This window comes from Panthera uncia (genome assembly GCF_023721935.1).
Source record: "Panthera uncia isolate 11264 chromosome A3 unlocalized genomic scaffold, Puncia_PCG_1.0 HiC_scaffold_12, whole genome shotgun sequence".
Lineage (NCBI taxonomy): Eukaryota > Metazoa > Chordata > Mammalia > Carnivora > Felidae > Panthera > Panthera uncia.
This window is the reverse complement of record NW_026057579.1, coordinates 19,705,538-19,718,943: the sequence shown is the minus strand read 5'-3', so window position 1 is coordinate 19,718,943 and position 13,406 is coordinate 19,705,538. Positions and strand designations below refer to the sequence as shown.

Genomic DNA, 13,406 nt, shown 5'->3' with positions numbered 1-13,406 from the left:
GCCCCGCGTAGGGCTCTGTGCTGACAGCTCAGAGGCTGGAGTCGGCCTCAGTCTCCCTCTCTCTCTGTCCCTCCCCTGCTTGTGCTCTGTCTCTTTCAAAAAATAAAATAAACATGAAAGAAAGTTTTTAAAAAGAAATTCAGTCAAAAAGACTTCAGGCATGGCTGTGCAGAGCAGAGACTGGCAAAGGCTGGCACCCACATGAGGAGGGGAACTGACAACTAACAAATGGTGGCAGTCCTGTGGGGGGGTCAAGAAATTGGCCACATACAAGGAAATTGGGCAACAGATAAATACATTGAGTTTAATGGGAGCCAGGGGTCTCAACTGTCAGGGAAAGGAGTTATAAATATGAAAAATGGGAACCCCAAAACAGACCCTTAGATGTTGGGTCAAAATTGGAAGATTCAGTAGAGCACTCAGAGCACTCGTGGTTAGATAGGTAGATGTAAATACAGTTGTAAAACGTATGTGAATGAACGAGTGTGTGAATACAACATGTATATTTCCAAGCTCTGTCCACTGAGAGAGCCTGGGAGTATAGACTACCATTAGCAATGAGGGCACTATTTGTCACTAAAATGAATTGGGCCTTCTTGGATGAGTCTGGAACATTTTTTTGTGCCGTAAAGTAAGGAAGTGCTTATAGAAGAAAGGAAAGATTTCAAAAGAACACAGAAGCCAGCTTGAAGGCACTACCACTGACCAAATCTGGGATAATTTGAGCATCAAAACAAATAATGACAGGGGTGCCCGACTGGCTCAGTTGGTAGAGCATGCAACTCTTGATCCTGGGGGTGTGAGTTCGAGTCCCGTGGGGGGCATAGAGCTTGCTATAAAACAACAACAACAACAACAACAACAACAAAGGAAACCATCAAAATCCTAGAGAACACAGGCAGCAACCTCTTTGACTTCGACTGCAGACTGCAGCAACTTCCTTTTCTTTTTTTAAGTTTATTTCTTTTTGAGGAAGAGAGAAAGTGCAAGTGAGGGAGGGGCATAGATAGGGAAAGAGAGAGAATCCTAAGCAGGCTCCACACTGTCAGTGTGGATGCAGGCCTTGAACCCATGAACCTGTGAGATTCAGAGGATCCAAAGGGGGTTCTGCAATGAGAGCCCCAAGCCCAAAGTGTGGCCTCAACCATGAACCACCAATGCCCAAAGTTGGGCATTTAACCAACTGAACCACCCAGGTGCCCCTGCCTGCAGCAACTTCTTACTAGACATGTCTCCAGAGGCAAGGGAAACAAAAGCAAAAATGAACTATTGGGACCTCATCAAGATAAAAACTTCTACATCAGTGAGGGAAACAATCAGCAAAACTAAAAGGCAACTGATGGAATGGGAGAATATATTTGCAAATGACGTATCCAAAGCGTTAGTATCCAAAATCTATAAAGAATTTATCAAACTCAACACCCAAAAGCCAAATAATGCAGCGAAGAATGGGCAGAAGACATGAATAGACACTTCTCCAAAGAAGACATCCACATGGCCAACCGACACATGAAAAGATGTTCAACATCAGTCATCATCAGGGAAATACAAATCAGAACCACAATGAGATACCACCTCACACCTGTCAGAATGGCTAACACTAACAACTCTGGAAACAACAGATGTTGGCAAGAATTCGAGAAAGGGGAATATTTGAACTATGGTGACAACGCAAACTGGTGCAGCCACTCTGGAAAACAGTATTCAGTTCCTCAAAAAATTAAAAGTAGAACTACACTAAGACCCAGCAACTGCACCACTGGGTATTTATCAGAAGGATACAAAAATGCTGATCCGAAAGGGCACATGCACCCCAATGTTGATAGCGCTATCGACAAGAGCCAAATTATGGAAAGAGCCCAAGTGTCCACCGACTGATGAATGTATAAAGAAGATGCAGAGGTCGCCTACGTGGCTCAGTTGGTTGAGCGACCAACTTTGGCTCAGGTCATGATCTCCTGGTTCGGGCCCCACGTCGGGCTTGCTGCTCTCATCGCAGAGCCCCGCTTTGGATCCTCTGTCTCTCTCTCTCTCTCTCCATGCCGCCCCTGCTTGCACGCTCTCTCTCTCTCTCTCAAAACTAAATAAACATTAAAAAAAAGATGTAGTATAAATATACAGTGGAATGTTACCCTGTGATCAAAAAGAACGATATCTTGCCATTTGCACCAACATGGATGGAACTAGAACTTATGCTAAGCCAAATAAGTCAGAGAAAGACAAATATCATGATTTCACTTGTGGAATTTAAGAAACAAAATGGATGAACATAGGGGAAGGGAAGGAAAAATAAAATAAGATAAAAACAGAGGGAGGCAAATCATAAGAGACTCTTAAATACAGAGAGCAAACTGAGGGTTGCAGGAGGGGAGGTGGGTGGGGAGGTGGGCTAAATGGGTGAAGGACCCTTGTTGGGATGAGCACTGGGTGTTACATGTAAGGGATGAGTCACTGAATTCTCCTGAAACCTATACTACACTATATGTTAACTAACTTGAATTTAAATAAAAAAAAAAAAATGACAATAATGGATTATAACCCATGAAATAAAACAGGAATCCAAGAGTCCACATTGATATAAACAAGCAAACAAGAAGAGAAAACGGTTTCTCACGTTAATGTCGACCAACAACTGCAGAAGAAATAATGCCACCATTTGGCAACCAGATAGCAGTAATTAATTCAAGCAGGAAACATCAACGGACGTTAAAACTAGCGGTGAAACGTAGAAAAGTGGGATATTTACATAGTTCACAGTATCTCCTCCCCAAATGCTTATTAATTACAAAGGGACAAGGAGAAGCTACAAGCCTGACAGACACTGCCTTAATGAATGATCAAAGTTAATGTCACCAGTAATCGAACCAAACACTGTCATCAAGTGCCACCTGATGGGATACGGTAAGAAGGCCACCGCCTCACTTCTGTGCATCACCTGAATCTAATCATGACGAAACTAAACCTTAATAGAGGGACAGTCCACAAATTAATACCTGTAATTAATGCCTGTAATACCGAAGAATGTGAAAGGGGCAAAGGTCAAGAATAGGCTAAGGGTGGCACCCAGCTGGTTCATTCAGTGGGGTATGCACCCCTTGATCTCCGGGTCGTGAGTTCAAGCCCCATGTTAGGTGTAGAGTTACTTAAAAGAAAAAGAAAAAGAAAAAGAAAAAGAAAAAAAGCTTAATTAAAAAACCAGACTAAGAAATTCTTCTAGATAGTAGACCAAAGAGACATGATAACTAAGTGAAACACGTGGTCCTGGGTTAGAATTCTGTTGCTATAAAAGTAATTCTTGGGACAGTTGGCAAAACTTGAACACAGTGTCTAGATGAGGAGTATACGGGTGTTCTTGGGGCATCCGGCTGGCTCAGTCATTGAGACTCATGATCTCAGAGTTGTGAGTTCAAGTCCCACATTGGGTATAGAGATTACTTAAAAATAAAATCTTAAAAAGAAAAAAAAAAAAAAGAGTAGATGGGTTTCTTGGTACAATTCTTACAATGGTTCCGTGAGTATAAAATAATTTAAAAAATAAAAATAAAATCGTGCCTGGGTGTCTGGATGGCTCAGTCAGTTAAGCGTCTGGGTCATGTTCTCGAGGTCTGTGAGTTCGAGCCCCATGACAGGCTCTGTGCTGACAACTTGGAGCCTGGAGTCTGCTTCAGATCCTGTGTTTCCCTCTCTCTCTCCCCCTGTCCTGCTTGCACTCTGTCTCTGTCTCTCTCTCAAAAATAAATAAATATTTAAAAATAAATAAACATAAAAAAAAATAAAATCAACACACAACAGAAACAGAAACAATGTGTCAGACTACGAAATCCTTATGCCTTCTAGGCCCATGTCACCTGCTAACCATTTGTGTGACTTTGGGAAATCACTCTCCTTTTCTGGGTCTACTTTTCTTTATTGTCAAGTGGGAGCTTTGAATGTGAACAAATAATCACTCTGGTTTTCTAGTCCAAAGAATGTAGCACTTGTGACTGAGTACAGGGTCTCCAGGGGCTCCAAGGGGCCCTGGAGTGGCTTAGTGGCTTTGTGCCCTCCCTCTGCCTCTATCATCCTTGAGTGTGGTCCTGGCATCTACACAGGCGATGGCCCCAGTGCTGGTACATGTTGAAGGGCAGGCCCCATGGTGACCAGGACTTGGAATTGCAAATAGCTGAACGGGAGATTTTCACACTTTAGTGAATGTTCCCTGTAACCACCTGGAGGTGCTCATTTTAAATGGAGATTTCTGGCAAATCCCCCTAATACTGGTTTAAACCTGTAGGGATTTGTCTGCCACCATTATTATTCTTTTTTTTTTTTTTTTTAAGATTTTATTTTTAGGGGTGCCTGGGTGGCTCAATCAGTTAGGCCTTGGACTTCAGCTCAGGTCACAATCTCACAGTTTGTGAGTTCAAACTCCATGTCAGGCTCTGTGCTGACAGCTCGGAGCCTGGAGCCTGCTTCAGATTCTGTGTCTCCCTCCTCTCTGTCCCTCCCCCGCTCGTGCTCTGTCTCTTTCTCTTTCTCAAAATTAAATAAACAATAAAAAAATTATAAAGATTTTATTTTTAAGTAATCTCTACATTCAACATGGGGCTCAAACTTACAACCCCAGGATCAAGAATCACATGTTCCACCGACTAAGCCAGCCAGACGCCCCTGTCTCCTACCATTATAAGTCCAGAAGTGGACAGATCCAGGCTGGTGCAGCAGCCCAAACTCCATCAGGACCTTGGTTCTCCACGTCTCCCCACTCCCTTGGCCTTTACATGCTGTGCCTGTTGCCTCAGGGTTACAATATGGCCGCTGCTCCTTGAATAAGCCTGACACATTCCCACCTACGAAGTCTGCATTTGCTTTTCCTCTCCTGGAGTCCACTTCCTTACCACCAGGAATTTGCTCAGAATTAGTAAAGGCTTTACAACTGCAACTCCTCCTACCCCACCCCAACCAGTACCTGGAACGCCCCATCTCCCTTCTCTGCTTTATTTTTCTCAGCCTCACTTATCACAACATGACATGCAATGTGTTTTTCTTTTTTTTTTTCTTTAAAAAAATTTTTTTTTTAACGTTTATTTATTTTTGAGACAGAGAGAGACAAGCATGAACGGGGGAGGGACAGAGAGAGAGGGAGACACAGAATCAGAAGCAGGCTCCAGGCTCTGAGCTGTCAGCCCAGAGCCTGACGCGGGGCTCGAACTCACGGACCGCGAGATCGTGACCCGGGCTGAAGTCGGACGCTTAACCGACTGAGCCACCCAGGCACCCCATCTTTTTTTATATAATTAAAAAAATGTTCATTTATTTTTGAGAGAGAGAGAGCACGAGCAGGGGAGGGCAGAGAGAGAGAGAGAGAGAAACGCAGAATCCAAAGCAGGCTCCAGGCTCTGAGCGGTTGGCACAGAGCCCAACACGGGGCTTGAATCCATGAACCATGAGATCATGACCTGAGCTGAAGTCAGAGGCTTAACCGAACGTAAGCACCACTTCTGTTTATTCTACTCACTGTTGTATTCCCAACACTTAGAACCATGCCTGGAATGAATATATGGGCAACAGGTGCTCAATAAAGAGTTGTTCAATGAAGGAATGCACTTCCAGGAGGTACACCTGAGTTCTAGGAAGGAAGAAGAAAGGGTGAGAGGTAAAACAGGTGATTTCTATAACCAGAAAGCAAAAAACATTTCCAGAAATTCCTAAGCCACTTCAATTTACATCTCCTTAGCCAAAACCATGGTCACCTGTTGCTGCAAGAGAGTCTGGGAATATGAGTATTTTTAGTTGGGCACACTGCCCTCCTTGAACAAATTTATTTTGTAAGTAAAATAGAAGGGAAGAGGGGCACTTGGGTGGCTCAGTCTGTTGAGCGTCTCACTTAGGCTCAGGTCATGATCTCATGGACTGTGAGTTCGAGCCCAGCATTGGGCTCTGTGTTGACAGCTAGGAGCCTAGAGCCTGCTTCAGATTCTGTGGCTTTCTCTCTCTCTCTCTCTGCCCCTTTCCCACTCGCATTCTCTCTCTCTCTCTATCAAAAATAAATAAACATTAAATTTCCTTTTTTAAATTAGAAGAGTGGATATTGGAAAGGCAACCTATAGTGTCTACCACATTGATGTGTCCTTGACCTAATAGAATCTCTGAGGGTGTTGATTTCGATGCAGGTGAGCCTTGGACCATGTTGTAAGAAAAATAAAGAGAATAATAGGATGAACCCAAAACAAATTTTTTTTTTTTTGAGAGTGAGCAAGCATGAATTGCGGAGAAGGGCAGAAGGAGAAAGAGAATCCCAAGCAGGCTCCACACTCAGCGTGGAGCCTGACTTGGGGCTTGATCCTACAACCCTGGGATCATGACCTGAGCCGAAATTAAGAGTTGGGATACCAGAGCAAAGTTGTTTTTTTTCTTAATGTTTATTTATTTATTTTTGAGAGAGAGAGCACGAGCTCTAGCAGGTGCAGAGAGAGGGGGACAGAAGAAATGGAGCAGGCTCTGTGCTGACAGCAGAGTCCGGTGAGGGGCTCGAACTCACCAACCGAGACCTCAACCAACTGAGCCACCCAGGCACCCCCAGAGCAAAGTTAAAAAACTTTTTTTTAATGTTTATTCATTTTTGAGAGACAGCGCAAGCAGGGGAGGGGCAGAGAGGGGGAGGTGGGGGACACAGAATCCAAAGCGAGCTCCAGGCTCTGAGCTGTCAGCCCAGAGCCCAACGTGGGGCTCGAACCCAGGAACTGTGAGATGTGACCTGAGCTGAAGTCGGACGCTTAACTGACTGAGCCACCCAGGTGCCCCCAGAGCAAACTTTCTTAAGGCCTCATGGGTGATGGATGCACTGGTCATGGACCTCTGTTATGTTGGCTGTACAGAGCACACTCCACCCCCCCTCTCTTTCTCGAGAAAATCTTTACTTCCACCCCTCCCCCATACACATGGTTACAGTAGCAGAAATTGTGGAGGCCTTGTCCATCTACCACGTTTCCACTCACGTGACCCAAACCACTGAGTTGGCATCACATTCCCACGAATTTGGCACCAGGACTGAGATTCTGAGTCTCTCCGGATGACTGGATTGTGTAACTAGAGAGCGGCTGGCAGACGTATTTTCTACATCACAAACTGGACCAGCTGAGGAAAGAGCATGAACCCCACACAGAAAGGAGTTTGGTGAAATGGGGAGGGTCTTTGTGGTGTTTTGAGCCTCCAGTCCTAAGCTGTACCTGAGGACTCGTTCTGTCCTTGCCCTTGGGGTCTTTATTTCCATGTCTGTGGAAATCAGCACGCTTCTCTGTGTCCTTATTTCACTCAGACCAGCTTAAATGAATCTTTAGTAGCAGCCAAGAGTTCTAACACACACCCCACCCTCTGGAGATCAGGTGCCCAGCTTTGGAGGAGGAAGTGAAACACAGCAGCCTCTTTATCAACAAACGGTTGACAGAAGACCCGGGTCAGGGTCAAGGGAGAATTCCTACCCTCGGCTGTTTTGTAAAGCTCTAGAAAACCACTTACATCAACCACACAAGTGACCCCACTACTAACAGGAAAAATGAGTGATTTAAAAATTTTTGTTTAATCTTTATTTATTTTTGAGAGAGAGACAGCGTGCGAGCAGGGAAGGAGCAGAGAGAGAGGGAGACAGAATCGGAAGCAGGCTCCAGGCTCCGAGCTGTCAGCACAGAGCCCAACATAGGGCTCGAACTCACCAACTGTGAGATCATGACCTGAGCCGAGGTTGGACGCTCAACCAACTGAGCCACCCAGGCGCCCCAGAAACGAGTGATTTAAAAAAAATTTTTTTTTCAACGTTTATTTATTTTTGGGACAGAGAGAGACAGAGCATGAACGGGGGAGGGGAGAGAGAGAGGGAGACACAGAATCGGAAACAGGCTCCAGGCTCTGAGCCATCAGCCCAGAGCCTGACGCGGGGCTCGAACTCACGGACCGCGAGATCGTGACCTGGCTGAAGTCGGACGCTTAACCGACTGCGCCATCCAGGTGCCCCAAGAAACGAGTGATTTTAAAATAGGACCTCTAAGTTCAGGGTCTGAAGGGTCTGCCCTTCTGTCCCTGGCTTGCACTACTTATAAAACATACAGGGTGCCTATCAGTTTTCCTGAGGTGTGGATGGGCTAGAGAGGAGGCAGAGAAAGGAAAAAAAACCAGGGGCTTTAGAGTCTGGAAATCCAGCTTCATCACTGACCACATGTCTTTGGCTAAGTTAGTTAATTTTTTCTTTTTCTTTTTTAATATTTATTTATTTTGGGGAGGGGCAGAGAGAGGGGGACAGAGGATTTGAAGCGAAGCGGGCTCTGTGCTGACAGGCTGACAGCAGGGAGCCTGATGCGGGGCTCAAACTCACGAACCCCAAGATCATGACCCGAGCCCAAGCCAGACGCTCAACCAACTGAGCCACCCAGGTGCCCCAAGTCAGTTAATTTTCTTCAATCTCGTCTGTAACCCAGTGACAATAACTCCCACGTGGGAGGACTAAATGAGTGTGCACGTGTAAAGTACCCAACCCAACACCCGGCAAGTCCCAAAGAGCAGAGCCACTCCAGCCCCGGCGCTCAGGGCTGGAGCACGGTGCACAGGCAGGGAGCCCCTCCGGGAGAAGCACCTGTGCCAAACCAGCTGGCTCACTGCTGCGTTTCGTGCACCAGGCCAACCACGGCGCTCCCCTGGGAGTCAGGGGCCTTGTGTTTGTTGGAGGTAACTACTTTTCCTTTCCCGCAAGACCCCCATGCTACGGGGAAGCAATAGTCCGATCTCAGAGGGAGGGAAAGAAGCCCTGAGAAGAGAGCCTAACGGGATGTTCGTCTTTGAAACTCTTTTAATTCAGCGCCCGCCGCGGGCCAGGCATCTCCGTGCGATTTACACATGTTACTGCCCGCTTTCATTTCTCCTGGCTGATCAATGGAGGAGCAGAGCTGTCAAATGATATTGACAGCTAATCTGGAATCTAGGCCGCGCTGACATCTGCTAATAGCTCAGAATTAACTGGGTGGGGACCGTTCGCCTAGGACACAAACAGTTGCTGCCATGGTTCTGGCACGGACTTCAGACTAGAGCCTGGGACCTGCCCCTCAGCCCCACTGGGCAGTCCCTTCTAAGCAGCTGGTTCTTCCCCAAGGTGCTGGGAACTGCAGCTGGGCTCCAAATACCCTTGAACCGCTCTTGGAAAAACAAGGAAGAGAGAGAAGGCAGAAAACGAGAGTAAAAGTAGGAACAAAGAAAAGAGAAGGCAGGCAACCAGCTCAGTGACGATACTCATTCCTTTATTATCGACTGTGTTAATTTGAACAGGGCTGGGCTGCAGGTGCATTTCAGCTCAACAGGCCTCATCTGAAGCCAAGGAGACAGACGGTAATGTTTTATATATATATTTATATATTACATATGTCCTGTATAGCCATATGTATAGTGACAAGAATGAGCCACTGCGTTAACTGTTGTCCTAAATAAAGACCATAGCAACAGACATGGAAATTTGGTCCCAGTCAAGGCCCTTACTTTGTCAATCAAATGTTTGATACATCAAAAGGGAAGGAGAGAGACAGAGAGACTGAGATCCAACCACCCCGGTGGCCCTGTTCCCAGCATGTCTTACACTGAGTGTCGAGTGTCCCCTGTGGAGGTAAACACACACACACACACACACACACAAACACACACACGTACACAAAACTGCGGGCAGGAGCTCCTCGTCCGACACACCTAGGGCCCAGCCCTCAGACTGGGGTTGGTGAGACTGGGTATTTTGTGCTATAAGACTGTGAGGGTCAAGTGACCAGACAATGCGAAGTCGATGTGTCCAAGTGATGAATGGGGGTGGCACGTGCTGTTTCATCTACAAACAAGAAAGAGGTCAGTGGGAGAGGCTACTCAATGTAGGCATGGAGGTCCCCCTGTGCCCAGGCCACCTGGGGCATTTCTACACGCAATTCCCATCCCAGACACAGCCAAACCTCTGATCTGAATCCTGAGTCTCAAATAATCTCTTGGGCTCTGATGAAAAAATGGCATTTCCTTGAAGGACAGGAGCAAATGGCAATTGAGTTGCCAAACCAGCTAGTCCGGTAATTACAGCAGAAATGACAGCATCATTGAATTAAACCAAACCATAGCTTGGTCCTTACAGCAGAACTCGAACTGTATAAGAAGGGTTCACTTCCTGATGGAAAGAGAAGAACCAGGTAATCAGCCCCCACCCCCCGCCACCTTCCCCTCACCCAATTTCAAGCAGCTCGGTCGGTTTCATGCTGTTCTCCCGATGACTAAAATCCTCAAATTCTGGGAACTAGAGACTCCCCCTATTAGGGCATTTTGAAATCTTAAACCACTTGTTTCTTTCATGATTGCCTCTTCACTCCTCCACCAAAATACACAGTTAAAAAGTAAATCAATGAAAATTAATCTCTCTCTCTCTCTCTTGTTTTTTTGTGTTTTTTTTTTGGTAGAAATTTACTTATTATTTGAGATAACCTGGAGACATCTTGGTATGTCACAAAGGGAGGCGAGGAGTATTTCCCCAGGGACCAATTTATACAATGCCAAAGAAAAAGGATCAGTTTTCAACAAAATAGTGCTCAACAAATGTGATGCAGAAACAGGAGTAATAGGCAAGGTTGATAAATTGTGCCTGGGTCCCTGTCTTCTGTGATAAATGAAGGGGGAAGCAACAGATTCCAATACCTTTGTTTAGCCAGGGGGAGAATGACATTGATCGCTCCCACTATGAACTGGGATCCAGGCAGCTGCGGAGGAAAGTGACCAAAGCAGGAAGGAGCAGCGTCTCAAAAACGGGGTGTTGGCTTGATCACTCGTTGACCCCAGTTACTTCTCAGAGGGAACAGAAACAAAGGGACTCAGAGAAGGGACTTCCTCTGATGACTGTCCATGTTGTCCCATTACTGTTTCATTTCCTGCAGGTCCTGAGCAGGCAGCAACTGGTTGGTTCACAATTCCCATCCAAGGGTTGGGAAGGTGGCCAGGAAGCAGAGTTTGGTAAGCCATGAGTTCTTGCCAAAGCCAAAGAGCATGGCTGTGTCGGTGAGGTCACATAAGTCCTTGAAAAGGAGCCCAAGAGGCCAACAGAGGTTGTCTGAGGTCCAGACGCTTGAGTGCAGGGCTCTTTTCCCTGGGAGCATCGGCCCGACACTGTCAGGACGTGTCTTGCCCTTTGTGGACATCTAGCATTTTTCTAGTCCCAGAAAGTGCTTAAGAACTGCTCACCGTCGGCATAGGAGGAGATGGAGATTATGGAGAGAGACAGGTAGAAAATGTACTCTCTTCTCAGGCACTGGCTACCTTCCCTTCTGGGAGCAGCTGACAGGGAGGAGCTTGAGGTCTGACATGGCGGGGGTCTAAAGTCAGAAGGAAAGGAGGCTATGCAGTGGCCACGGCAGGCTCAGGTGAAGGCATCTCCCCCCACAGCTGAGCTCCACAAATAAATAACATTAATTAAATAAAGGAGGCTAAGATGAGCAGGCAGAGACGCGGTCTGCCAGATGCTCACCCCCTCACACACACGCACACGCACATGCACACACACGCACGCACACTGAGCGTCAGGTGAGATGATCCAGGCTTGGCTCCCCAGCCCAGGAGGCTCTCGGATGGGCAGCCTGACTGAAGGTTGTCACTCATGGTCTAGCACTGTTGTGGGGTGCAGAGCAGCGGAGGCCAGTGAGGCGTGTGTGGTAGAGGGTGGAGGCCGCTGAGGACTCTGGCACCTGCAGAAGGTAGGGGTGAGGTAGGTAAATGCAGAGGTTGGGGAAGGGCAGGAAACAGAAAAGTGAGGACTTGCCTTTTCCTCATCCTGTTGCTGTAGGAACTCTCCCCCCCCCCCCCCCACGGCTCCAGTTATCACCCTCCCTTAATGCCCTTCAGGTACAACCCAAACCCTCTTCAGCCTCAACCAGCCCACGTGGTTTCCATGCCTCCTAAGTCCACTGCCCACTCTGACCATAGCGGTACTGACCAGGACCTGGACTTCCGAACTTTAGATGTGGAAGGTCTTTCCAGAAAGCTGTCCAACCGCATAAGCCTCTCCATGTGTAGTGCACGGGGGTCTTGTTCTTGGTCATGAGAGAAGTCCATCTCAAAGACAGCTGGAGGGGACACATCCAGCTCCAGAAACATTATGTTTTCAGCCTGTGGTGGGAACATCAGACCAGACGTGAGCAGCGGCCCTGATGATCGGATCCCTCGGGCGCTCAGTAAATACTGGGTGTAGCGAAGGTGATGAGGTAGATAGAGCACGCCGAGGTTATGAGCATCCCTCCCTTGGACGCTCTCTCCTCCCACCCCTTCTATTTCCCAGCTTCTTACCCTGTACCTGGGGTGGGACCCCATTGCCATAGCAACCCGAGCATACTGGCTGATAGGCCTCTTGTAGCCCACGGCTGACGTTGGCCGTTTCTTCATTTGGCTGTTATTGCTGTGGGGAAGAGGCTATATTAGAATGGATTTCTTTTGAACATGGGGAAAATGACATCATGAAGAATTAAGTATCATTCAAGTAGGCAGGAAACTCCGCAGACCGTGGTTCACAGGAATTTTCTTCTCATTGTTCTAATACAGCTGGACAACTAAACACTATCAAAACACAGGAAAGCATGGATTTCTTTACTCTTGTGTTTTTCAGTTCTTTTTTCCCCCCACAGTAAAGAAGGTTTGATTAAGAGCTAGAATGAAGAAAGGAAATCCAGTCTTCTTTCAGCTCTCAGCTTCATATGCTGATTTCACACATTATGCAAAACTGTTGATGATTAGTTGTTCTGGTTTTCATTTTTCTTCTTAGGAGTTTGTACAAAAAAATGATTAAAAAAATCAGTCTTGAAATGCAAGGGTCCCAAAATAGCCTAAACAATCCTGGAAAAGAACAAAGTTGGAAGACTTACACGTCCCAGTTTTAGAACTTATTACAGGGTGCCTATTACAGGATGGCTCTGCTAAGCATCTGACTTCGGCTCAGGGCATGATCTCCCAGTTCATGAGTTCAAGGCCCACTTTGGATGAGTTCGAGCCCTGCTTCGGGTAAAACATGAACCCCGCTTTGGGTGAGTCTCACTTCACTCTCTCTCCCTCCTTCCCTCTGCCCCTCCTGGGATTCTCTTTCTCTGTCCCTTGCTCATTTGCACCTTCTCTCTCTCTCTCTCTGTCAAAAAAAAAAAAAAAAAAAAGAACTTATTACAAAGCTACAGTAATCAAGGCTGTGTGGTACTAGCATAAGGACAGACATATAGACCAATGGAAAAGAATTGAGAATCTAGAGACAAATCCTTATATTTGCAATCAATTGATTTTCTATAAGGGTACCAACTGAACCACCCACGCACCCCCAAGTTTTTGTTTTTTAATGTTTACTTATCTTTGAGAGAGCGAGAGGGAAAGAGCTAGAGCTCAAGCGGGGGGGG

The 13,406-nt window shown here is 46.6% G+C and overlaps 1 protein-coding gene across 2 annotated transcripts in view; it reads right to left on the bottom strand.

Annotated features, from left to right (window-relative positions):
* Positions 1 to 9,246: 9,246 nt before the first annotated feature.
* Positions 9,247 to 13,406, bottom strand: part of KIF3C (kinesin family member 3C) — a 36,688-nt gene continuing 32,528 nt past the window's right edge. Inside the window, exons 6-9 of one of the 2 annotated variants that reach the window (XR_007462353.1) lie at positions 12,319 to 12,427; positions 11,969 to 12,141; positions 11,548 to 11,720; positions 9,247 to 11,351 (exon numbers count right to left, since the gene is read on the bottom strand). Coding sequence is in view for 1 of the 2 variants with exons in the window: in XM_049651925.1 (XP_049507882.1) it covers positions 11,627 to 11,720; positions 11,969 to 12,141; positions 12,319 to 12,427 (376 nt within the window). In the remaining variant the exon portion in view is untranslated. Of the gene's footprint in view, positions 11,721 to 11,968; positions 12,142 to 12,318; positions 12,428 to 13,406 lie in introns of both variants that reach the window. The other variant, XM_049651925.1, reaches the window with a different exon arrangement.